General features: G+C 58.2%; 1 protein-coding gene and 1 pseudogene across 1 annotated transcript in view; both read right to left on the reverse strand.

The window, feature by feature from the left end:
• Window positions 1–219: 219 nt before the first annotated feature.
• Window positions 220–11,090, reverse strand: LOC135892073 (adhesion G protein-coupled receptor E3-like; annotated as a pseudogene).
• A 2,728-nt stretch (window positions 11,091–13,818) lies between these two features.
• The window catches only part of LOC135891961 (adhesion G protein-coupled receptor E5-like), a 61,177-nt gene continuing 48,487 nt past the window's right edge, over window positions 13,819–26,508 (reverse strand). Inside the window, exons 22-25 of the mRNA XM_065419644.1 lie at window positions 17,669–17,725; window positions 16,259–16,396; window positions 15,385–15,540; window positions 13,819–13,964 (exon numbers count right to left, since the gene is read on the reverse strand). Of these exons, the coding sequence (XP_065275716.1) occupies window positions 13,819–13,964; window positions 15,385–15,540; window positions 16,259–16,396; window positions 17,669–17,725 (497 nt within the window). The remainder of the gene's footprint in view (window positions 13,965–15,384; window positions 15,541–16,258; window positions 16,397–17,668; window positions 17,726–26,508) is intronic.

The raw sequence follows: 26,508 nt of genomic DNA on the forward strand, positions 1-26,508 counted from the left end.
TGGGCAGTGGGGGACCCTAGACCTCCCACTTGCTGCAGGTGGCGGGGAACTGGAGCTCCCTGCTGCTGCAGGCGGTAGGACCCCCCCACAACTGCTCAGCTGCCGTGGGGAGCAGGGGACCTCGGAGCTCCCACTCACCCAAATAATACATGCAAACAAATAGGATGAACACACTTAGTAGATTACAAACTTTCTAAAGATTCCATACAAGGGGTATTTAGCGTAAAGCATATTCCAGTTATGTCATATTCATAAGCATATTTCCATAAAGCATATGGAGCGCAACGTCACAGGGGGCTCCAGCCGGTTCTGTTTTGCATTGGAACCCTTAGGTATTGAACCTGGACCGGGTTGCTGCCGACTCCACGTGGCAGAAGGGTTACTCCTGGCAAGAAAAGCAGAAAAATGACAATAGGTTCCAAGGCCACTGAGAGTGTAATGTGCCAACTGCTGGGTTGTCTCTGGGAGGCGACACACAAAGCCCCTGGATCCTGACCCATAGGCATAATGGAGCCAAGGGAAATTCTTCACGGTGCTGACTGCTCATTGGGGATGATCCGTCTGCACTGACAAGGATTCAATCCCAGGGGAGAATTGGATATATTCAGATCATTACACTGCAAGAGCCAATGCCGGCCTAGTCCACAGTGAGTGACCCCTGGAGCTCTCAGGAGAGAGAAGGAAAGGGAACGCGGAGGTGCCAGGACAGGGCATTCTGTTCTGGTGCCTAAGACATCTAGGATACCCCTGGATAGTGACCGACTCTCACTAACACTTGCAGTGACGTTCCCAGCTGGCTCATAACCAATCCTGCATCATTCGGGGGCAAATCACCTTTACAGCAGTGATGAGACCCAGCTAGAGATGCCTGTTTCACAGGCTGGTACTGGAACAGAGCAGAGGACCTCTTACCGTCTTGGTGCTGGTGGTGGGGACAGCAGACATGGATAGATCGGATGTCTGAGATTTCATGCTGAACATTCGGAACCCCTTGATCCATCTCCTGTACTCCTCTCTCACCTGGAGAGTGAGAGACACGGTCACTGCACTATGTAACTAACTCTGAGAAGATCAGACATGGCCACCGCGAGGCTGGTGAAGGTGCTGGGCGCTGACGGGGCGTGGGCATTACCTGGCGATTGAGGAGACAGTGCACCAGGAAGATGAAGGCTCCCTGCAGGCTGTTGACGATGGTGAATAAATACGCCATGACCGTGGCTGCTGGGCCGACTTGGAGGAGACCAAGGCTCCATGTGCAGCCCAGAATGAAGAGCTGGGCGATGGCTTTAAAGGTCAGTAACCTGGATAAAGGCAGATGGAGAGATCCCGTTACAATACCCTATGAGAGCAATTGGGTCAGGAGGGTCTGGGCAGAGTGGGGTGGAGCTACCGGCCCCAGCTTTCCTGTGCGGGACAGGGTTACTGTCAATGCAAACACTATGGGAATTCATTCCTATGGATCCTAGATATGCTGTTCCCCTCCTGCAATCCCTCACACCCTCCCAGTGCCATGGACCCTCCAAACCAAGGCATCTGACCCTCCAGGACTGTTTTGTTGCCATCTCACCTGTGGTCTCTGAGGGTGGACACATCTGCATTGAGGGAGGAGAGTCTGTTTCTCAGGATCCACAGGGTCAGGGCAAAGAACGTTATATTTATCTGTGGGATGAGTGGGAAATATTTCCTGTAAAACATCCCATCCGGGGCCGGTGACTCCAGCTGAGGCAGAGAACGATCCCAGGGGACCGATCCGAACACTGCAGAACCAGGGACTGCTCATTTCTGGTGGGAATCATCCCCTCTCCCGTAATATCCCCTGGCAGCTCTCGGTCCCTCCCCATGCATGGGGCCGACAGCACAGCTAGGGCTGCGATGGATCAATGGGATCACAGAGGCAAGATGCTGCTCAGAGTTAAATATGGAGCCTCTCCAGTGGAATCAGTAGTGAATTTGGGTTTACACTGGTGTAACTGAGAGTAGAATCAGGCTCAGAGATTCCAGATTCTGCCTCTAGAATACTTCCTGCCACTTTCACGCTGTAAGAAATCCCCCCCCCCAAAACTTCCCCAGGGGGTACGGAGGAATATTTAGGGACATTTGTTTCCCCCCCCCTACAAAAACCACTGCAGAGCGGAGCCCTCTCCCTTCCTCGTTCCTTGGGTCATTAACTGGACTAGACCAAACTCTTCTGTCTTCACTTGGTAAAACTCCTACTGACGTCCATGGGAGCTGTGCCCGAGTAAAGGCTGTAGGCCTGGGGATACAGCACAGGGACTCATCCCGGGACTGACCACAGCAGATGAGCCAAGTGGGACCTAACTGGGTTTTTCCTTGTGTTTCATGGGCCACGTTCTCCTCCCTGCTTCACTGAAATCAGTGGGGTCGCAGAGGTGAGAGGAGAGTGGGGCCCTGTGGTTCTGTGAGGTACCCACCAGGATTATGGCAGAGACTGGACCCAGGAAGCTCCAACGAAAGCCGCTCTCCAGGCTGAGCCAGCAGCTAGAGGGAGGGAGGAAGAAGGTGACTTTAATGGGATTATTGACCTTTTTCAGCCCCGGGGGCAGAGAGGGGGTGTCACAGGGCAGCTGGCTCTCAAAGCGAGATGGATCTCAGCCTGCCTGTGACATGGCCGACTCTCTTGCGGGCAGCAGGCAAACAGCCCCCCCATGAACCTCAGCATCTCCTGCTTTCAGCCCCCACTTCCTCTTCCACCTCCTCAAATGACCCTTTCTGGTGGATGGGCGCAGTGTTGATGAAGGGCCAGACATGCAGCGGATGGACATTGGCCTCGCTGCACTGAAGGAAGTGGAGCTGCCCTGATTTACACCAGCTGAGGATCTCGCCTGGGGTGTCTAGAACACGCCACGCCCTGTTTTGATGAAGTCGCTCACTTTAGAGGGGGGATCCTCAGGGATTTGCACACAGGAAGAAGGTGCATTTGTTTCCTACCCACCAGCCCCACAAACCCAGCCTGGGAGCTGGGCGTCAAGCTGGGATCTTTCTGGATTGTTCTTCCGCATCATCAGTGGGGTGAGGAGTGCAGATGTCTGACAGGTGGGCAACTCAACTACAGCGCTCGGGGCAGCTTAGTGTGACTGGGGATGGGAAGGGTTCCAGGGGGACATTCAGCTCCCTGGTGGGGTGAGCCGGGAAATCTAGGTCCATGTCAGAGCTGGGGTGAGCTGGACAAGTGCATGGAAGCCACATCCCAGCTCCCCTTCGGGATGGGCGCTGCACGTACTGTGTGGAAGTTCCGTAGCCATCAGGATTCACCGCTGCAGAAATAGCCACCACCAGGGCTGGGAAGCCGTAGCCGAACGGGTACATGAATCTCTTCTTGAACCGGCTGGCGCTGGTGTAATTCACGACCTTCAGGTTCCTGACGGTGAGGAAGAGGTGCAGCCCCTCCAGCAACATCCAGCTGAAGCAGGCCAGGAAGAGGTAGTGTAGGAGCCCAGCAATGACAGCACATGCCACCTGGGGGAGACAGAGAGCCCAGGGACACTGCGGTGGGGAAGGGAAATGCTGAGTATGGGGGAGACCTGCCGGGGGGGCGGGGGGTGGGTGTCACACCGGGATTCTTGTTAGCACAGCTCTCCAGTTATAGCGCTCCATGACCCAGGGACGGCAGGTTCCTCGGTCTACGGAGGGTCCTGCGGGTGCACATTGCTGATGCAGGAAGGGAGCAGAGATTAGTGGTTAGAGCAGGGGAGCAGGGCTCAGGGGATCCAGGTTCTGTTCCCAGCCCTCCCACAGAGTCCCTGGGTGACCATGGGCAAGTCACGTAGGAGAGGAATCGAGGCACAGGGAGACTGACATACGGATAAAACTGGCTGAACTCCAGGGGTTGGGAACACTCAGACCACTGTGCCCAGTGTGAAGGGACCTAACGGGGTGGAAACATCCCCCCGGGAACCTCCCCTTTTTCCTGCACAGCCCAGAATCCAGGGAGCACAAAGGGGTTCAAAGCCACACACCCCATCCCTGCTGCGAGTGGAGGAACAGAGCAGGGGAGAATCAGGCCGTACCCGACTGCCGGTGGGAGTCACCGCGGTGAGGAAGAGCAGGTCGGCCAGGAAGAGGCAGAGGCAGAGCTGCAGGTGGAGGGAGGTGCTGACGTTGCGGATGGAGCGGCACAGGAGGAAGGTGAGGATGGCGAGGAGGAGGCACAGCAGGGAGAGGGTCAGTCCCACGTAGGTGATGATGGTCAGTGGGGAACTCTCCTGTAACACAGCAAAGGGGGAATCACCAGTGAGCCCAGCCCAGCCCCCTCGGTTCCGACTCAGCCTTTTCCCCAGCAAAGCCTCCAGTCATGCCAGGGAGAGCTTTGCCCATGGCTGAGTGCAGAGCTCAGGGTCCTGCCCTATGATCTGAGTCTCACGGTGAGATACCGTCACTGTGGTGGGAGCCATTAGGACAGCGAAGCTGGAGAGATGGTCACAGCTGCAGGTGGTGTGAGTGCTGTTCGTGTGCAGGGTGGTGCAGCCGTCCAGAGACCAGCTGCCACTCTCGGACACTACTTTCCAGTAGACGCAGAGAGCCTCGTCCTCCTCTTTTTTGGCCTGGAAACACAACAGAATCATCCTCATGGGACCACAGAACGTCGTTTCTGTTATCACATGTCTATAGCAAACCCGAGGCCACCTACAGCTCCTCGGCTCTCCCCACGCAGTCCCCAGTGCCCACTGGGGCCATCCCAGTGACAGCGGAGAGAGAACGCAGATCCTGCTGCTGCAAAAGCACAGGCCCTGCTATTGGAGCAAAAGGGAAATGAATCCTTGCTAGCTGTTAGCACTACAAGGCACATGGCACATGGCTGAGCAGTTGTGACTGCATCCAGCAGAGGGCAGTGCTGTGTGCACGCACACACACGCACACACACGCGCACCCTAACCACTTCATTACCGTATCACTGTTTCATAATGATTCCTTGAACCTCACTATCTACAGAAAGCGGCTTTCCAGTTATTCCGGCTTAGGGGTGAGCTAAGAGGAATTGTTACCCTAGAGCACTTTGCACAGCCATGTGTCGTGGTGCGACCCCAGTAACCTCCTCCCTTAAAACAGCCCCAGCGCATCAGGACTAAGGAGGCCTCCTCTTCTCAGGACCATCGGGAGCCAGAAAGGCAGCACGGTCCAAATGCCCGGCAGGAGATGGTGCCTTCTATAGGTCCCTCTGGAGCCCCAGATATGGAGCAAAACAAGGGGATCTCCACGCACCTGTCTGTGGCGCAGGGTGAAGTTTGCGGGTCTGGAGAGGTGAATGGGTCTCCCGTCTCCGATGGCCCCACTCACCACCCTGGAATTGAGATGACTCTTCTCCAGCTTCCCACCAGCCGGTAGATTTCCCTCGCTGAGACGTCTCGCACTGATGATGGAGTCCAGGGTGGAGTAGGAAATAAAAGCAGCAGCCCCCAAACCTGCTGGGAGAGGAGATGATCCCTTGTTAGGGAGCTGGGGACGCTATGGCAAAGAAGGACCGGCCGGGTGCCCAGGGGTCACAGTGAGTCTGTGGCAGATCTGGGAATGGAACCCAGGATCCTGGCCACAACTCAAGGTTTAGCCACTGGACTAACCGTCTGGAAATGTCAAGCTGCAGGATGCTGAGATGAAGATTCAGTTTTTCTCAGCGAGACCAGGAGGGGGGCAGGCCAGGGATGAGCTTCCCCTGGTGCTGGAGGATTCGGGGCCCTGAATATGGAAGCTGAGGGTACACGTTACCCTGGGCCCCCACATCTCCATTTGGGGGTCTGGCTAGACTAGTGCGTCCCTGCCCTTTCCATTCTCTGGGCCCACTTCATACCAGAGACCCTCTCATGAGCCGTCTCCCCTCTGCGCCCCCAACTCCTCACAGCTCGGGGCTCAAGCTGTGGGACAGGCAGGAACGAAGGTGTCAGCTCTACGGCCACAGCCTGAGAACCACTGGCTCAGCCAGCAAGGAGCACTCCAGGGCTAGAGACAGAGGCCAGGGCCCGGCCTGGGGATCGACGGGGAGGGAGGGAGGGGGAACCTAGATTGGGGTTCGGTGTCCGGGAACTGCTCTGTGCCGTGGTTTGGGCCCTGGGTGTTTCCATCCCCAGGATGATACCTCGTGTGGCTGCCCCGGTGACTGTATCACAGTGCACGTCCATCGTCTCCTCGTGAGCTCTCAACGTGAAGACCTTGCTGTCTCGGCTGCAGTTCCCGGTGACGAGCCGCGTCTCGATAGCTGTGGGGGGTGGGGATGAGGAATGACAGAGCCCCTCGCTCTGAAACCACTTCCCTGGGAATCTGTCCATTCTGATCCACCCCCCCCCCCACTCCACTTGGAGCTGGGGGGCTTCAGGGCACTTCGCACTGTGGGAGGGGGAAGTTTGGAGCCCCCCCTGCCGAGTACCATTGATCACCCCCCGTATCCCCTCCCCCCATTCTGGCTCTGTCTCCCTGGGGATGCTGAGTCCCAAGCAGGGGGCGTAGTGGGGGTGGGGGGGTGGGGGGAGGCGCCTGGCTCAGCTTGGCAGCCTCTAGTGGTGGAATGCCAAATATTACATTTAAACCCTTCTCGGCCATTGCTGTTGCTCCTGGGGGCACTGGCGGGGCTGGGTTATATTTCCTGGTGCAGGGGCAGTGCTGGTCTGTGTCTGTACTGAACACAGACTCACATCCACAATGGTATATAGGCTCTAACTTCCAGTGGATTTGGGGCACAGTGTATAACCCCGTATCTCACGGCAGCCAGCAGGTGGCGCCGAGAGCCACACGTCCCCCCTCACCCAGAGACTCTGTCGTCACGTTCTGTGTTGTCCTCTCCGGAGACCGGAGCGCAGTGGCCAGCGCGGCCAGTTCCACACTCTGCAGCAGGACTGTCACGCACGACCCCACGTCCCCCTTGTCTCCGCCGTCCCAGAGGGAGGTGCTGTTCAGGATGGAGTTGAAAGAGCGAGTCGCGTTCTGGGGACAGGAAAGGAAAAGCCCTGGGAGCGAGGAGTCCAGGGGTTCAGGTGCCACATCCTGTGTGTTCCCGGGGGGCATCGGGCATCACAGCCTCTCCCAGTTGAGGGGGCTGCAATACTCTCAGAGGGGGAGCCCTTTACAAAGGGGGTCCACTGAGGCTGACTCGGGGCCCCACTGGGACCTGAAGCCAACTGGGGCTAGAAACCTTTGTCATTCCGTCTTCGCTCCCACTCCCCCATCCCTCCATTAGAGAAGCCAGGGAACAACATTGTCACAAGCCCACAGTTTCCTAGGCTGTCTCTATGCTGCATCCAGCAGCTGCTCAGAAATGTCTGGCAGGGCAGGGATAGAGCCCAGATCCTGCTGCCTGAAAAACTCAGGTCACTGACAGATGAGCTGAAGTAGAATCCCCATTAACTGTTAGCAGTATAGCACCTCTGATGAACAACAACAGTTCTGAACACTAGAGGGCGCATGTGGGTGGACAAACACAAACGTGCACTCACACCACTAGAGGCCATGTGCGCGCAGACACAGACAAACACCACTAGAGGGTGCACCCCCCTCTCCACAGCAGTGGAGGGCACAGATCTTTTCTGAAGAGTATCTACATGGCTCCCTCCCCCCAGATGAGACTCCTAACCCAGCACAGCACCACACAGGGCTCTGGGGCACACACAGGGGCACTAGCCTGCAGGGCACATTCCAGGGACGGAGCCTCTCACCTCCAGTGATAACGCCGCACTCCCATCTCCGCACGTGGACATCAAAATCTCTAAGGTCGAATTAAAGAAAGAGCAAAAACTGCTGCTTCCACCGCTCCGCTTTCCCTGCAGAGAGACCCAGGGCAGAGGGTGAGTTCTGCAGGCGCTGAAGGGCGACCGACATTGGTGTTTGCCTTATGCAGGGGCCTGATCCTGACACCCCTCATTGAGTGAATAAAGCTTTTATATCAGACGTGTCCAGGACATGTACGATGGTGCTGTTGCCACAGCGCGAGGTTCATGTGGAGAAAGGGAACAGTTTCTAGTAACAGCTGGAATACATCGAGGCTTGGGACTAAGCCCCTGTTTGTTCACGTCGGTGCTGGATGCATTGACAGAAAGCAGACAGAGAGTGGCCCCCGGCACATGCTTTTTGCAGTTGACGTAGTGCTCGTGGGGGGATAGGAAAGAGGAAGTGAAGGAAGTTGCAGGGAGACATGGAGATGCATATTGGAAAGAAATGGCATGAAAACCAGCAGAAGAAATCAGAGTATATGGTCTGTAGATTCAGTGCTCTCCTGCAGGAAGACAATGGGCGTGTAAGTCTAGGGCCAGCCACTAGCAAAGCTACAGAAGTTTTAGAAGGTTTGATATCAATTTGCAAACACCTAGAAGATAATAAGATGATAAGTAACAGTCAGCATGGATTTGTCAAGAACAAATCCTGTCAAATCAACTTGATAGCTTTCTTTGGCAGGGTAACAAGCCTTGTGGATGGGGGGAGAAAGTGGTAGACGTGGTATATCTTGACGTTAGTGAGGCTTTTGACACTGTCTCACATGACCTCATAAACAAACTAGGGAAATACAACCTATATGGAGCCACTCTAAGGTGGGTGCATAACTAGTTGGAAAACCGTTCCCAGAGAGTAATTATCAGTGGTTCACAGTCAAGCTGAAAGGGGATATCGAGTGGGATCCCACAGGGATCAGATCTGGGTCCAGTTCTGTTCAATATCTTCATCAATGATTTAGATAATGGCATAGAGAGTACACTTATAAAGTTTGCGGACGATACCAAGCTGGAAGGGCTTGCAAGTGCTTTGGAGGATAGGATTAAAATTCAAAAGGATCTGGACAAACTGGAGAAATGGTCTGAAGTGAATAGGATGAAATTCAACAAGGACAAATTCAAAGTACTCCATTTAGGAAGGAACAATCAGTTGCACACATACTCCGCTCTGATTAGGCCTCAACTGGAGTATTGTGTCCAGTTCTGGCGCCACATTTCAGGAAGGATGTGGACAAGTTGGAGAAAGTCCAGAGAAAAGTGACAAAAATGATTAAAGGTCTAAAAACATGACCTATGAGGGAAGATTGAAAAAAATTGGGTTTGTTTAGTCTGGAAAAGAGAAGATTGAGAAGGGACATGATAATGGTTTTCAAATAGATAAAGGGTAGTTACAAGGAGGAGGGAGAAGAATTGTTCTCCTTAACCTCTCACGATAGGACAAGAAGCAATGGGCCTCAGTTGCAGCAAGGGCAGTATAAATTGGACATTAGGAAAAGCTTCCTGTCAGGATAGTTAAGAACTGCAATAAATTGCCCAGGGAGGTTGTGGAATCTCCATCGTTGGAGATTTCTAAGAGCAGGTTGGACAAACACTGTCAGGGATGGTCTAGATCAGGGGCGGGCAAACTTTTTGGCCCAAGAGCCACTTCGGGGTTGCAAAATGGTATGGAGGGTCGGGTAGGGAAGGCTGTGCCTCCGCAAACAGCCTGGCCCCCCTCCCCGCCCCCTCCCCCTTCCCGCCCCCTGACTGCCCTCCTCAGAACCCCTGACCCATCCAACCCCCCCGCTCCTTGTCCCCTGAGCACCCCCCCATCCCTAACCGCCCCCCCAGGACCCCACCCCCTAGCCAAACCCCCCTGCTCCTTGTCCCCTGACCACCCCCTCCCGGGACCCCACTCCCGAAACCGCCCCCCCGGGACCCCACCCCCTATCCACCCCCCCCGTTCCCTGTCCCCTGACTGCCCCGACCCCTATCCACACCCCGCCCCCTGACAGGCCCCGACCCATCCAACCTCCCCCCCACTCCTTGTCCCCTGACCGCCCCCTCCTGGGACCCCCGTCCCTAACTGCCCCCCCCAGAACCCCACCCCCTATCCAACCCCCCCTTCTCCCTGTCCCCCCCCTCCCAGGATCCCCCCAAACCTCCGCCCCATCCAACTGCCCCCTGTCCCCTGACTACCCCCTGGAACCCCCTGCCCCTTATCCAGCCCCTCCTCCCCCCACCCCCTTACCATGCCGCTCAGAGTGGCAAGACAGGCTTATTGGAAAGCCTGGGAGGTGGGTGGGCGCAAGCTGTACTACCCGCGCGGCAGCGTCACTGTGGGGGACGGGGGACAGCAGGGGAGGGGCTGGGGGTGAGCCTCCCCGGCCAGGAGCTCAAGGGCCGGACAGGACAGTCCCGCAGGCCAGATGTGGCCCATGGGCCGTAGTTTGCCCACCTCTGGTCTAGATAATACTTGGTCCTGCCATGATTGCAGGGCACTGGACTAGATGGCCTCTCGAGGTCCCTTCCGTGCCTACAATTCTATGATAGTACAAGAAAAAGATGAACTCAACAAAAAACTTATAAGCAGACTGGGAAAGGCCTGGAGTAAAGGGAGAGAAGCGAGGGAGTGCTCTGCCATAGGCGAACGCCTGTCAAACAGAAAAGTAAGATCTAGAAGACGGTGATCAGGCCTGCACTTTTGTATGGCTCCGAAAGCCGGGGACTGAGGAAGAGCCAGGAGCTATTCTTGAAGACAGAGGAAGTGAAAATGTTAAGATGGATGCTTGGAGTTACAAGGACGGACCATGTTTGAAATGAGCGAATTAGGGGAAGAGTGAAAATAGGACTAATGATAGAAAAGCTGAGGGAACCAGGCTCAGATGGTGTGGGCGTGTGACAAGAAGGTCAGAAGAACAAACAGGAAACAAGGTACTAAACGTAGATGCAGAAGATAAAAGAGGATTGGGAGACCCCAAACTAGATGGGTGACTGTCACACAAAAGGATTTGATGAGCTGCAGAGTTTCCGAGGAACTGCTTCAAGACAAACTGCAATGGAGAAGGATTTGAACAGCTGATCGCATGTAGATGAGACAAGCCTAGAAGGATGAGGAAGATCGAGTCCCAGCGATGAAAGGAACAAATACAGTATTGCCCTGATCTTGGATGGGGTTTACAGGGGTCACTGTAATACCAACAGCAAAGGCTTTTGTCTGGGAATTTCCATATTGGCGGTAAAAACCAGAGGGCAAAATCCCCAGCAAATGAATGATGGGTTCAAACGTACCCGCAGAGAGAAATTCCTGCACATCTCTTTGATTCCCTCGTACTCAGCGCTGGAGTTAATGCTGGGAACTTGGAACGATGGGAAGAGAGGAGCAGACGTTAGAGCTTTCATATCAGATTTTCATCTCAACTCACTCCTGCCTGGGGCAGGGGCGGCTCTAGGTTTTTTGCCGCCCCAAGCAAAAACATTTTTGGCTGCCCCCTACCCCAGCCCTGGGCTCCCCCCCGCACCCTCTGCCACCCCAGCTCTGCCCCCCAACCTGCAACCCCTGGGCTCTCTCCCCCAAACTGCACATCCTGCCGCCCCAGCCCTCGGTCACTGGTAACTCTCTCCCAGGGTGGGTCATTCAGCAGGAATTTTGGATGTGCACAGAACACAGACAGGATTGGTTCCCATATGGTTACAGAACTGCAGTAAAGTGGAACAATTTTCAGCTTGTGTGACTGGAGGATATCTAGATGCATATTATAAGACTGTCCTCCATAAATGAGGAAAAGTTGAGGTGCCTTTATTATTCTTTTGTTCCACTCTTTGTTTCTATGGGCAATTTGCCAATGCAATATCACTGTCTTCCTTTTACACAAACAAACAAACAAAAAGGCAATGGCTGTTGAAAATAGCAATTCCAGTCCTAATAACCACTGGGAAGCATTTCTTGCTCAATTTTATCCTACTTTTTCTACAGCAGGTTACAGTGGATCAGTATATTTGATTTGGGAGAAATGAAGTAACAGCTGCCCAAACTGAGCTTGAGCACGCCTGAATTTTGAGGTGTTCAACTCTGGAAGGCAGGTGCTAGATTCCCTTTCTGAATATTAGCTAAATCTGGAAAGGAAAAGTCAATTTCTGCTTCCATGGCTCAGAAGTGGAAATCGTCCTACGTGCCTGGTACTGTATCTAAAGCTGCCCAGGTCCACAGCCTCCCCTCCCTTACTTTTCATTTTAAATTCTAGTGGGATCCACGTACCTCCCTTGCTAGACTTCAGATAGAGAGGGGCACTGTCCATTTAGTCCACCCAATTCTTTCTTTGGGGGCTGCAAGGTGGGGTCACACCAGTATCCCTAATCCAGGCTGGGGATGTCTTCAGAAGGGGATAGCTGGGCCAAAGCCTTCTACTCCTTGGGCACACTTGTTCCCCATTGTAGGGTTACCTACCATACGTTCGTATTTTCACAGACATGTCCGGCTTTTGGGGTTTTAAATAGCCATCCGGAAGGAATTTGTAAAACTCTCAAAAGGTCCGGGATTTCCCTCCCAATGCAGAGGGTGGGAGTGGAGGGAGTGGATAGTGGGTGGGGCGGGGCTACCCCCCGTGGAGTGTCCTCTTTTTTGAATGTTAAAATATGTCATCCCTACCGTTCACAGTGCCACCCCGTTCTAGCAGTGAGCTCTCCATTCACCGCAAGCTGCAGCATGAGGTCTCAGCTATCTCACTCACTCCCTCTCCCTCCCTTTCTTGTTGATAGCGGCCAAGGGAATGCTGGGAAATGTAGTTCTTTCCCTGCTCCAGGGCTGGCTCTATAGGCAGGGAGCTAACCAAGGAACTACAGCTCCCAGCCCCCTGTTGGTTCTCAGCTCCCATGCTGGATCCCTGCCGCCCCTGCAAATGTACCGCCCCAGGCACCTGCTTGCTTTGCTGGTGCCTAGAGCTGGCCCTGGTAGTGGCCTATCAGTCACCATCCCTTGGGACAGATGGATGGCGACCCTTCTTGATGAAATAGGGGCAGGGCCACAGAAGAAAGCTAAGCTCTCCCCAATATTTATCCATAACGCCTCTGCTTCTCACAGAAATGCTTGTGGGTAAAATCCCCTTCGCCTGGACATCAGCAAACAAGTCAATCAGTGGGGAGAGTCAAGAGCGCTCACGGATCCTTCCCTTGGGCCGTGCTCCAGAAGCTCTGTCTCAGACTCCCCTTCTCGCTCTTTCCCGTGACAGCGTTTTGCTATTTCCCACTACGTCCCTTCCCCTCGGTCATTATTTGCATAAAGGCAGCACCCAGCGCGCTGCACACACACTGCCATAAAGAGCTTCTAGACTAAATAGACAAGAGGTGGGAGAGAAAACGGAGGCAGGGAATTGCCCCAGGACACCCAGCAGTGACAGAGCTGGGACTAGAACCCAAGTCTCCTGAACCCTAGACTCATACCCAACCCACTAGACCTGTCTCTTTCAGCTTCCTTCCTCCCTAGAAGGCCAAGAATGTGTCTCCCCTGCCTCACCATGCAGCTTTTACCCTCTGCTCCCCCTCACTGAGAGGAGCTTTGTGTCCCCTGGCTCACGGCCGGGAGTGCATCAGGGCTGGAAAAAATCCCTTGTTCCTTCGGCAGGAAACTCAACTTTTGCTCCATTGTTAAACCTCTTGGAAGGCAACGGGCCTACGCCAGGCCTGTGAGGGGGCTTGTATGTGCCAGGCTCTAGCGAAGGCCGAGAGCCACGGAAGAAGGAGAGAGCACGTTTGTCCTGGTCTAGTGGCTGGTTCCCATAAGTAGCTAACAGCCTGCTACAGTAACTAGCTAATGGAGTTACTCCCTTAGCTCCAGCAGCTGAGCTGTGTACTTTCAGCAGATAGGTCCTGGGTTTGATTCCTGCGGATGACCCAAGCTGGTTCCTTTGTGATACCAGCTCCTTTCCCAGTCTTAGCAATGCAGAGGGTTCGGTTAATGGGGTTCCAGAAACTACTGGGCTTTTTGAGCCCAAGCTGTATTAAAGGTTGATCCAACACAGAGTCCTCGGCTCCGTCTCAGCCCAGTTTGCCTTGCAAAGACCTGACCTGACCCCACCTCAAGGCTCTGCTACAAAAGAGCATCTTGGGTTTCTCAGTCTTAGGTTTTGCCTCTTCAGAGGCTGAGGTGCTCCCGGGACAGACTGAACCTGTAAGAACCGACCGGCTGCATCCTGCCAAGTGCTGCCTCCTCCGCCCCTCGACCCTGCGACACTCGCGGGTTCTCCTGAAAGCACCAAGGCGGCTCCGCCTTTCCAGAACCTGCTTTATTCCGGAAACGACGTACAATCGGGTTCCGCCCCCGAAGGCTTCCAAGAGTCCATGCGGGATGGGAACGGAGCTTCCAGCGTCCTTATCCATCCCGTCCTGGTTCCATTGGGATGTTTATAGCGGGTAGCGCCGCAGCCGGGGCCCCGTGGTGCCAGGCACTGTACACACATCCAGCCACAGCACAGCCGCTGCTCCAAAGCGCTTTCCTCCAGCTCCGATGCTCTGTCTGCTGGAGAAGGGGCGCCATGCGCTGGGTTCTCAGTGGTGCGGCCAGCGCTCTCCCCTCCCTCGGGCACATGGGTGTCCCGCGGCTTCCAAACTCGCTCCGAGTTGCAGGGAGCTCTGAGATTGGGTGTCTCTAGGGGCTTAAGTACATGGGAAAATTGGTGGTAACAGCTCCTGTGGAATCGCTCCCCATCCGGACACTCTGGTCTGGAATAATCAGTGCGCTTCCAAAGAGAACAGCGATCGCCATCAATTCCCCCCGGGGGCAAGCCCTAGGGATTCTCCGCACGGCTCCCGATACCAGCTATCCCCGGACAATCCCCGGGACGCTGGCTGAGATACCTGCGGCGCTGATTTCTTCTTGTGCCTAGACCCGACCCAGGACACTGGCTGGGGTTATCCCACGCGGCCGGGGGCTGGGCGCAGGAACGGCTGGGCGAGGTCTCTGCCAGGGGAAGCGTTTGAACGAATGGGCTCCTGAGTTCTCCCAGTTCCACAGGCCCGGTGCTCTGCGCCTCCCAAACGGGGGTGTAAAGGGCGGTTTCCATGGGAACGGCCGGCTAGAACTCAATACAAGCTCTAACTACCGGATGAACGTCGCAAACAAGGGCCTGGATCGCCCCGGCCCCTTCTCCGGTCAGGCCGCCCTGGCTGCCTAAGGGGGCATAATGGCCCCCTAGGAAACACCCTCCCATCCAGGGGGCTCCCTGCAGTGTGGGGCTGGAAAAGGCTCTGCTCCCAGCCCTGAGGGAGGGGGCAGATTGGGGGCGTGGCCGCGGTGCCCCGTGCTGGGGCTATTCCCTGCTCCCCAAGGCCCATAGGGGGCAGAGCGCACTGTGCTGTATGTGGACCATCCACGAGGCCCCTTCCCAGGCTCAGGGGCACTAGCAGCCTGGATTCTGTGTGCTGGGGACAGCGAGGGCCCCACCCGTCTCCCCGGCACCTCCCTGCAAACCTAGGGGTTTATTCCCAATTCAAACACCGAAGCAGGGGAGATCCTGGCCCCCACGCGCTAGGGCAGCAGTTGAGGGTCACAGCGCATCACAGCCCCAGTGAGTGGATCAGGTGCCTTTGCTGCAGCCGGCAGCAGCCTCTACTGCAGCACCAAGCCTGGAACGAGCCCAGGGGTGTGTGCATGGGGGGGAGAAACTGAGCAGGGTGCAGTGGGGGCCAGGGGAGACCTCACCCTGGCAGGTGTTGTCACTCGCGTGCGTGAAGTTGGTTTTCCCAGAGCTGGGCTCGTAACCATCGATGCAGGTGCAGTAGTAACTCCCAGCCACGTTGGTGCAGTTTGCGTAGCGTCCGCAGTCTGCCAGGCTCGGCCCCAGACACTCGTTAATATCTGTAATGCGAGAGGGGACGCTCTGTACAGTCCTGGCAGGGAGACGTTCCCCGTATCACCCCCCCAGCCCCCCGCACTGAGCTGGGTGACAGGACCCAGGCGACCGGGGCCCTGAGCGGATAGTGATTAAGGGCCTGATTCTCAGTTACCCATTTCTGCTGCTGGAGTGTCGGAAACAGCCCCCCCGAGCCAGGTACGGGGGAGGGGGGATTCGGCCCCACAAACACCCAGATCCCCCATGTAAGGGGAGGGTGGGAGACGTCCCCCCGGGGCTCCAGGTTCCCTGTGTGTTCGGGGGGGTGACAAGCTGCTTCTCCTCTGCCCCCTCCCTCCTTGGATCCCTGTGGGTGGGGGAAGGGAGTATAGCCAGGGCTGCCCCATTCTGCTCCCGTGGGGCCCCTCTGCCCCAGGACACCCAGGGGCTGATTCGGGCCCAGGCTGGGATTCAGATGGGTCAGTGTGATGGGCCCCCCCACCCTGTGCCCCATTCACAAAGCCCAACACTCCTGGCTCCTGCTGCAGCCACTCCTGCTGCTCACTCTGGAGGCCCCGGTTCGATCCCCAGGAGGGCGACGCTCACCCGTGCTGCTGCCCTCCCCCATTCCCCAGCCGGGCTGAGCTCCCCCAACAGGCCCTGCAGTCAGTGGAGTTGGCTGCTCCGGCCCTTAATCCCCTGCTCTGTCCCAGCCCCCCCAGGACAACGTGGGAGCCCCGTTACCGTCACAGGCCTCCGTTGGGTCGGTGAAGAAGCGATTCCCATGTGACTGGTATCCATCCAGGCAGGTGCAGTGGGTGTTGTTCACACACTTGGCGTTTGCTGGGCATAGCACATGGCTGTTGCAGTCCTCAGTGGTACCTGCAGGGGCGGGAACAGCTGGGCAGGGTCAGCCAGCGCAGAGCGGCTCCTCCCCCCCCCCGCCACACACACACACAGTGGGATCGACTCCTTTCACACGCCCCATTCGCTGATTTTCGTCCCTGGGCGCCTGGCAAACAGCTCCGACGCCATCCACCGCCTGGCAACAAGCTGCCCTCGGCTGCACAGGGGCCTTGGCTCCCCGGGGAGCCCCCGGCACAGACAGGCCGAGCCGCCGGAGCCGGGCGTCGCTTCAAGTGAAACGTTTTCCATCTCACCCGATTTTTCTCCCCTTTGTTGCTGTCGTCGTTACTCTCGTTAGCGTCAATTTCAAACCGAAACTTCGCTTCGAACCGGAAAACGGGAATTGTTCGTTTTGAAAATTATTTCATCCCCCCCCCCGGGCAATTTTTCCCCGAGTAAAACCAAACATTCCTCTGAACCGAATCGGCATTTTCTGGCAAAAAATGGTTCCTTGGGAAATTCCTGCCCGGCTCTGCTCTGGATTGACTGAGAGCGGAGTCGGGCGCGAGACTAGTTTGGATCCTGAGCTGCCTCCCATGACCCAGATTGTGACCTGCCTACGGGGGCTCCTGGATCCTTTAGCTGCCCGGTGTCTGGGGCTCCACTGGGATCCGTCCCTCTGGCCAGCGTGAGGGGAAGGATCCCAGCGCAGCTTAGCCGGCTGCAGGGTTGGGATGGGAGCAGACGGAGCAGGGTGGGTGCAGCACTGGGGGACCCCAGTGGGTCAATGGGAATTTGCCCGAATCCCATCTTGGGGTTCGCAGCAGAGCTGGGCTCTGGGCGCAGAGTCCGGATCCCAAACGCCCCCCAGCTGGGCACGTGGGTCCCAGGTTTCAGTTCAGCCCGATTTTTTTGAGGGGGGGGCACCTACAAATGCCACCTCTAACGTCTGAGCCATCAGGGGTTTGATTCGGGCTGGTCAATAACACGGCCCTTGGCTACAAAGGGGATCTGCCCCTCAATCCACCCCCAGTGTAGACCCCTGGCCCCAGTGTCTATTCTCTGCTGGCCACGGGGCTGGGGAGGGAAGGGGAGGGCTACACAGGGGCCTTCTCCTCTCCCCTGCACGCACCCACCGTGCTCTATAAACCCACCCCAAGACGCCTACGCCAAGGGGCTGCTCCCGGCTCGCCAGACCCCTGACTCTGCTCTCCTCCCACAAGGGAAAGGGACCGGAGGGGGCGGAGGCCGGAGACCCCGGGCAGCTGGGAGCGCTGGGGAAGGTTAGCCAGGAGGAGTCAGCCTTACCTTGTGTGCCGTTATTCTGGGCCACGGTGCCCCCCAGGCACAGGGCGATGCAGAGCCCTGGAAGGCAGAGACCGGGTAAGGCACCATGGGCAGATGATAACCGCTACTCAGCTGCACACACCCCCAGCCGCCCCCGTCCTGCCAATCCTGGGCCAATGGGCCAGTCAGTGCCCTGCCAATGGTGGAATTAAAAATGCAGAAACCTGGTGCTCTGGGAAATCAGCCCCAGCTGGGATCCCTGGTCATATTTTTAACTGGTTCCAATTGGGAACTGGACTTTTGGCCAGGGCAACTGGGTCTTTTATTGTGTGTATTAGCAACAAAGACCAGGAGCCCCCATTGTGGGGGCTGGATTTACATTTTGGGCACCCCTAGGCACAGGGGCTCGGTGGTCATCCCCCCAACAGCTTGGAGCTTCAGGGGCCCCACCACCGGGAGCCCCTGCTACCCAGAATCTCTTAACAGCCATGGACGGTGGGGGAACCCCACCCCTTTTTACTTTTAGGTGCCCTGCCGCCCAGTGCCCCCCTCCGCCCACTGCCCAGAGATGCCCCATGAACTCCCCCAGAGACCCAGTCTCCCAAGCCCTGCCCCCGGCCCACACTCACTGGCCCCCCTGGGAGGTGACACTGTCTGCCTGGCAGAGGGAGGAGCACTCCAGCAGCAGGACTGCGTGGGGCTGTCTCCCCCTCAGCCAGCCCCGCCCCCTGCTGGGACCTGAGAGCAGCAAAATTTGAATTTTTAGGGGCCCACAGAATGCCGGTGCCCCTAGGCACGTGCCTATGGTGCCAGGGGGACCCAGAGCCCATCGGGGTCAGGGCCCCGTCGCGCTCGGTGCTGCACAGACACACAGTGAGCCAGTCTGTGACCCAAAAGGACCATGACACTAGGCAAAGGGAGGATGGGGAAACTGAGGCACAACGAGGGGTAATGACTTACCCAAGGTCACCCAGTGTGTCCATGCAATGGACAAACCCACTTGGAAAGGGGAAGCACCGAGGGGGGATGGGGCGAAAAGACAACACAGGCTGCTGTTGATCTGCTTTTCACTCAGGTATCGGCCCAGATCCGCCCCCTCCTGTTGGTGTTTATTTATAGCCTGTTGCTCTGAGTCATTAACCAAAGGCGATGTGAAGAACCAGATGATAAAGGACCCGGGGCTGAGTGCCCAAGGTGATGTGAAAGGGGAAGCACAGCGGGCTGTGGAACCCCATTGTGCTTTCCTAGGAAGGGAGCTAGAAAGGGGGCGCGGCTTTGAAATTCAGCTCCGGTCGATCTCCCCCGGGGAGACTCTATGGAGGACGAGGGAGCTGGGGAGGTGACGGCATCACAGTTCCCGGGGAGCGAAGGCCGAGCCATTCATTCAGAGATTCTCAGGCCAGGAAGGGAGCAGGCTGATCCGGCCTCTCACACTGCACGGGCCAGAGAATGACCCAGGGATTCCTGCATCCAGCCCGTAGCTGGGGATGGAGCTAGCGCAGAGCTTGAGAGAGGACAGCCCGTCTGTTCGACTCCACGTGATGGAGAAGCTGCCGCGTCCCAGGGCAGTCGGTCCTGAGGGTGACCTCCCCTCCCCGTTCAAACACGAGCCTTAGTCCTGCCCTGAGAGGGGACGTGTTGGCTATTCGGGCTCTTTAGAACAGGGGCAGCAGCAGGGCCTGTTCCCAGGCAGCCCCAGCCTTGCTGGGACACACCCCACCCCACCCGGGGCGAAGGGCTTTGGCCCCTTGAAGGCCTTTCTTCTGAGATGGTCCATTGGTGCGGGGGCAGAGCTAGGAAAAAACCCCAGGAGTCCTGATGCCTATCCCTCCTCTAACCACTAGACCCTACTCCCCTCCCCTCCGAGCTGGGGATAGAACCCAGGAGTCCTGGGTCCCACTGCCCGCTCTAACTTCTAGACCCCACTCCCCTCATCCCAGAGCTGGGACGGAACCCAGGAGTCCAGATGCCGAGCTTGGAAGCAGGGCCAAACTCATTTCATACAATGCCTGCCAGCAATTTTTAGTCTCCACCATCGTGGGCTGGACTGGAGCACAGGGGACCTGATCCCCAAGGCCAGTCCAGCCCCCCAACACCTTCCCCCGCCCCCATTGAACCTTTGTGTCCACAGAGCGGCACTGCACAGCCTCAGCCACTAGGGGGCGCCACAGTTGCATGCCAAGGCCACAGCCCAAGCGTCCATGCTGGGCTGGGTCTGGTCCCTCAATTGTCCCCCGAGTCCCCATAGTGCCTTAGCAGGATAATTACCCACACGCCAGGCACACACACCGCACATGCTAGTGTTCACATGCACACACACTCCGGCATGCACACAAACGTGCAGATGTGTGCTCACGTCTGTGAACAAGTACAGATGTACATACCGGTGCGCCCACACCCCGCACGGGCACACACATGTGCCGCACACTCATGCACAGGCACAGCGGTACAGACACGTACGTTCACACATACCGGCAGCCTGCTGCAGCATCAGATGCAGGGACAAGGGGCCCCCAGGACCCTCCCTGCTGCTCAAACACCAGCCAGGCCGGAATGGAGGGAGATGCCTTCAAACTTTCCCACCGGTGAAGAGCTGCCATGACTCTGCCCAGAGAGACCCGATCGTGGGGCCCTGCTCCCTCTATCCCCCCAGGGATATGGCCAGAATCCCCCATGCAGCCGCCCTCCCACACACCAGCAGCCCCAGTGCAACCCTCTTAGCAGGGTGGTTTGGGGACAGGGTGACCAGACAGCAAGTGTGAAAAATCGGGACGGGAGTTGGGGGGTAATAGGAGCTTATGTAAGAAAAAGACCCCAAAATCAGTACTGTCCCTATAAAACCGGGACATCTGGTCACCCTATTTGGGGATTAAGGTGCTGGGCTGGGATTCTGGAGCTCAGCCCTCAGTTCTCAGATGCATCAGTGGCTGGTGGGGGTGGTGACCGTGGAACTTCCCCTGCCCCCAAGGATCAGATCAAGTCTGAATGAAGCTTGGAAGGGGAGCTGACTGGATCTGAACCCAGGACAACCCGTGACAGGAACAGCTGGGAAGGGGGAGGGGCATTTGGGGCACCACCACCTGGGATCCGCTGACACTGCAGGCCGGGGTAGACCTGGCCCTGTCTCCAATAGGGGCAGGATCAGGCCCAGAGGAGGGCAGAGCCAGGACACATGCAGGCAATTGCATCCAGTCATTAACCACTCCGGACTCGTCTGAGGGTTCGGAGGAGCAGCCCACAGACAACACCAGCACCCCGCTTCCCCGCTCTGATAGGGCCTCATACCCAACGATTCCCCCCTGGGGGAAATGCAAGGCCTGATCACCCCAAAAGGGTCCCCAAAAGGCTTTCAAACCTGGTCCCTGTGCCTCTCCATCCCTGGTATAAAGTCCAGCTGATACACCCCGAAAATCAGTTTACAAACCCTGCTTCTGTAGCCTGAGGGAACAGGGTCTAGTAGTTAGAGCTGGGGGTGGTGGTGGTTGTCAGGACACCTGGGTTCTATTCCCAGCGGTGAGAGGTTCTGGTGGGTTAGAGCAGGGATGTTGGGAGCCAGGACTCCTGGGTTCACTTCCCAGCACCAGAACCATCTTGCCAGGAGCCTGGATAAACCACCTGGCCTCTCTGTCAAAGAAGGATCATCTCTCTCTGGAGCACAAGCCAGGATAGGACAACCTGTGACACCCCCCACCACCCCAGTAACACGCTGCTCCCCAGGGTGTCAGAGACGAGCCCAGCCCAGCCTCTATTGCCCTGGACAGCCCAGCAGATCCCTGCCCCGCCAGACACAAGTGTCCTGGTCCCATTCACACCAGCACGGGATCCAGGAGTCACTCCACTGGAGTCACACAAGGGGAAAACGTGTGGGAGCAGAATCGGGCCCAGTTGCTCCAGATTTCCAGCAGGGGGAGGGGAGAATCAGCCCCCACCAGCACTGGCTGGGCCCGATCCTGCCTCACTCGGTCACAGCGCTGTAAAGGCAGCGGGTGTGAATGAGCGTCACTCCCCTGGAGTCCAGGCAGCAAAATTCACCAACCGGGGCCTCACCCCCGGGGATTTACACCACAGTAAGTGGTGTCAGAAGCGGGACCAACCCCAGCTCCGCTCCGGCCCCTGGACTCGGAGCCCAGCCCGCAGGGATCCCAGCTCTACTGGGGGCCGGAGCCCGCCAGCAGCCACGGCGGAGCGACACCGGAGTCACTCCCCCAGATTTACACCCAGTGAACCGAGCTCAGCAACGCGCCCGGGAAGCAGGAGCCCGGGCCGAGCACATGGTGGAGCCGGGGGCGGGGCCGGGATCGGGGGCTCACCGAGAGGCAGCAGGCGGCGAGCCGGGTCCATGCTGCGGGACGAGGGAGTCCAGCGAGCGGCGCGCACCGATCTGTAGCCAGAGGGCAGCGCCCCCGAGCAGGGCCGGCTCTATGGGGGCGGGGGGGCCCGCCCAGGAAGGCTGGGACCGGAGGGGGAAGTTATTCTCTGCTTAGCAGACAGGGCTGGGGTTGGAGATCCGGCCGGGGGGGAGGAGAGCGGGATCTGGGGAGGGGAGGGGAGGGCTGTATGTGGGGAGATGGGAGGGGGAGACCTCGGGGGAGGGGGAGCCGTGGGGGTGACAGAAAAGGGGGGCAGCTGACAGGCCGGGGCGGGCAATATTTTAACCAGGGGTCCCACTAAATGACAGACCCCGGTCTGGGCTGAGCCCCCGTCCCAGGGGGGCTCGCGGGGGCGGGGCATGGATTCGGTTCCCGTTTACACAGCTGCCCCTGACCAGGCAGCCACATGGGGCAATCGGGGCGCCCCGGGGGCTGCTACAGCGGGTGTCTGCCCAAGTCTCGAGGTGCAGAGCGGGGGGGCAGACGGAGTCCCCCTTCCTGGGGTTAGCAATGGGGGAGACCAGGGGCAGAGGTGCCTGGGGAACACCTGAAGACGGGATGGCGCAGGGGGCTGGATGGGTGTGGGGGTGGCTGCATAGATTGATGGAGGGGGGAGGGGGTGTGGCTGGAGGGAGGTGGGGAAGGTGAGTGGATGGAGGGGTGTGTAGGGGATTGAGGGAGGTTGGCTGGGAGGGAGGGGTCCGGTGTATATGGGGATATCTGTGTTGGAGACCAACGTGCTGGGCTCCGATCCAATCTGACACACACAGACACTGTTCTAAACTCCCCAGGCCCAGGGGACCCTTTTTTACACCAGAGACACCCCTACCCCTGGACGCATCCCCCTGAGATGGCCCCAGGAATGACCCAGCAGGGCCCGTACCAGCCCGGCCCCCAGCCCCAAGCTTATCTCCACCCCATGCTACCACTGCTCCTGTCTGTGCTGCCCCCCCATACACCCCTGTTGTCGCCCCTCGTGCCTGTTGTCGCCCCTCGTGCCCCCTGGAACGCAGCCCCAGCACGGTGCGGAGCCCAGATTAGCAGGGTCGGGCAGCCGGGGGCTGCTTTTCCCCTTGGAGCGCAACAGCTGAAGAGCTGCCGACATTCCAGCCCAGCTGGGGCCAGATCCAAAGCCCATCCAAGTCCCAGGAACAGCCCCCCAGTGCAGAGAGGTGCCGGGGCAGATCTGTGCTTGGCTGGGAGCTCAGGACCTGCACTCACTCCCACCATTACCTGTAAATCCCTTCAGCCTCGTGTCGTTAACCAGGGGAACACCCTGCCACAGGAGAGTGGGGGAAGGCAAGAGCGTTCCAGGGTTCGGAAAGGGCTGAGATATTGATACAGGGCAATGAGGCCATCCAGTGGGATGCTCTTGGTGAGGAGAGAGAAATGGTAAAGAAGGGACTAGAACCCACAAGTCCTGATACCAAGTCCCTCTGCTCTAACCACTAGACCAGGGGTGGGCAAACTTTTTGGCCCGAGGGCCACATCGGGGTGTGAAACTTTATGGAGGGCCGGGTAGGGAAGGCTGTGCCTCCCCAAACAGCCTGGCCTCTGCCCCCTATCCGTCCCCTCCCACTTCCCGCCCCCTGACTGCCCCCCTCAGAACCCCTGACCCATCCAACCCCCCCTGCTCCTTGTCCCCTGACCGCCCCCCCAGGACCCCACCCCCTATCCAACCCCCACTGTTTCCCGTCCCCTGACCACCTCCCCAACCTCCGCCCCATCCAACCGCACCCTGCTGCCTGTCCTCTGAGTGCCCCCAGGGGCTCCCTGCCCCTTATCCAACCCCCCTCCCTGCCCCCTTACCATGCCGCTCAGAGCAGCAGGAGCTGGCAGCCCTGTTGCCTGGCCAGAGCCCGTTGCGCTGCCTGTGCGGTGGCGTCAGTGTGGGGGAAGGGGGACAGCAAGGGAGGGGCCGGGGACTAGGGACAGCAGGGGAGGGACCGGGGGCTAGGGACAGCAGGGGAGGGACCGGGGGCTAGCCTCCCCAGCCGGGAGCTCGGGCTGGGGAGGGGGGTCCCGCAGGCCGGATGTGGCCCACGGGCCATAGTTTGCCCACATCTGCACAAGACCCCACTTCCCTCCTCAAGCTGAGACTAGTACCCAGGAGTCCTGACCCCCAGCCTGCTCTCACCCCACAGGCTGCCTCCTGCTTGGCAGGGTCGTGCCCTTTGGGGTGTGGGGGGCGGCTCAGGTCAGGCTGCTGACACCCCGTGACTGGAGCCCGGGGGATCGTGTCACTGCGGGGATATCCTGGCCACCCCCTGGGCAGGCACCACAGACCTCATGGAAACATTGCCCCAGCAGGAACAGGAACCGGCGGGTGAGATCAGCTGGAGGGATGGGGGTGGGGGAATGTCCAGCTGTGGGGCGCCGGGCTGGGATAGCAGGGGCCTGTGAGTCAGGACTGAGGGGCATCAGCAAAGTTGGGGGACATGGCTGGAATAGCAGGGGGCTGCGGGTCACAGTCCCCTGCCCTAAAATACTCTGCAGTGCTGGGCAGCTCTGGCACAACCCAACCCCCCTTTGAATCCCCCATCAATACACCCCAACCCCTTGTACCCCCCAAGTGTACTCTGACCCCCCCACCAACAGCTCAAATACACCCCATCTCCTGCACCCCCACATCTCCCCAGCCCTCTCCCCACGGTATTGGGGGTCAGGACCCAGCAGCAGGGCTCTCCCCAGCGGGAGGTTAGAGGCTGGGTGCCTGGGGCCCCGTGTCCAGTCGGGGGCAGGTTTCCTGATTGCGATTGTCATTCTGTGGAGTTCCTCAAACCCCCTCCTGCCCCAGTCGGCCCCGGGGTTTTTCCATGGACAGTTTCATGCCAAGGGGATCAGTTTCCCCGGCTGGCCTGGATTCCGGGGGGTGGGGGTGGGAACTGGCGCTGACCCTGCTGCTCCGGAACCAGGCAATAAACCACAAACCAGCCCCGGCCCAAGGGGTTCATGCTTCGCTGGAGCGAGAGAGACCGACAGCAATGAGAGACGAGCACCAAACGCTGCGGCTAGGCCGACGGGCCCAATCCTGAGATGGGCCCCCAGTGACTACAGAGGAGAGGGGACGTGACCAGGGCAGTGGGGGCAGCACCCCCAGCATCACAGCGCTCCTGGTGCCAGGCTGGGGTGTCTATGGGGAAAGGGCACAGCCAGGGCATTGGGGGCAGCACCCCCAGCAGCACAGCGCCCCCTGGTGCCAGGCTGGGGTGTGTATGGGGACAGGGCACAGCCAGGGCATTGGGGGCAGCACCCCCAGCATCACAGCGCCCCCTGGTGCCAGACTGGGGTGTGAATGGGGACAGGGCACAGACAGGACACTGGGTGCAGCACCCCCAGCAGCACAGTGCCCCCTGGTGCCAGGCTGGGGTGTGTATGGGGACAGGGCACAGCCAGGGCAGTGGGGGCAGCACCCCCAGCATCACAGTGCCTCCTGGTGCCAGACTGGGGTGTGTATGGGGACAGGGCACAGACAGGACACTGGGGGCAGCACTCCCAGCAGCACAGCGCCCCCTGGTGCCAGACTGGGGTGTGTATGGGGACGGGGCACAGCCAGGGCATTGGGGGCAGGCTGGGGATGCAGCTGGACATGAGCCCTGGCTCTGGTGGGATATCAACTGCATTGCCATAAGGAAGCGTTTGTGATGACTCCCGAGCTGAACAATGGGCAGGAAAAGTGAAAGCGCCGACAAACCAGGGCCCTCCTCACTCGTGGGCTCCTGCTGTCGTTCTGGGGGAAGTGGTTACCCTGGGCCGGCCGCAGTGCAGCACTCGGACACCCTGGCGCTGGCTCTGGGCGACGCCACTATTGTGCTGGAGCGTGGGCCGGCTCCTTCCTCTCGCACCCGTGCTCAGCCCGTGTCTGTGCCGCATGGGCAGCTCCTGCCCAGGAGTTGGGGGGCGGGGGAAACAGGGCATCCCACAAACGGGCCGGGGGGACGCAGTCTTGGGAAATCAGAGCCACAAATTGGATCTATCTACCCGCCCGGAGCAGGGTCTAATTTTGTCCAGCATCTTCTACGTTTCTGGTGCAAATGACAGACTGGAAATAAGGGGCACATTTTTAACAGTGGGGAACGAAGCCTTGGAACAACTTACCAAGGGCCATGGTGGATTCTCCCTCACTGGCTATATTTAGATCCAGGCTGGATGTTTTTCTAGCAGATCTGCTCCAGTTCCCACAGGAATGAAGCCGGGGAAGTCCTGGGGCCTGCGTTATGCAGGCGGTCGGATGGGAGGGTCACACTGTCCCGTCTGGCTTTAGAATGTACGAACGGTGCTAGGTGCTGTACAAACCCACACCCAGAAATCCAGCCGCCCATCGGCTGTAGATGAAAGGAAGGTGGAGGTTTGTGTGTCCTCAGTGCTGCATGTGGTTGTCACAGCTCAGCCCCTCAGAGAATCACCAGCGCAGCTTGCAAACCAGGCGATCTTCTAAAATCAGAACCACTGGGCTCTGTTCATTTGCCATCTGCCTCCCAGTCAGTTTCC

This window comes from Emys orbicularis, chromosome 19 (assembly GCF_028017835.1).
Source record: "Emys orbicularis isolate rEmyOrb1 chromosome 19, rEmyOrb1.hap1, whole genome shotgun sequence".
Classification (NCBI taxonomy): domain Eukaryota; kingdom Metazoa; phylum Chordata; order Testudines; family Emydidae; genus Emys; species Emys orbicularis.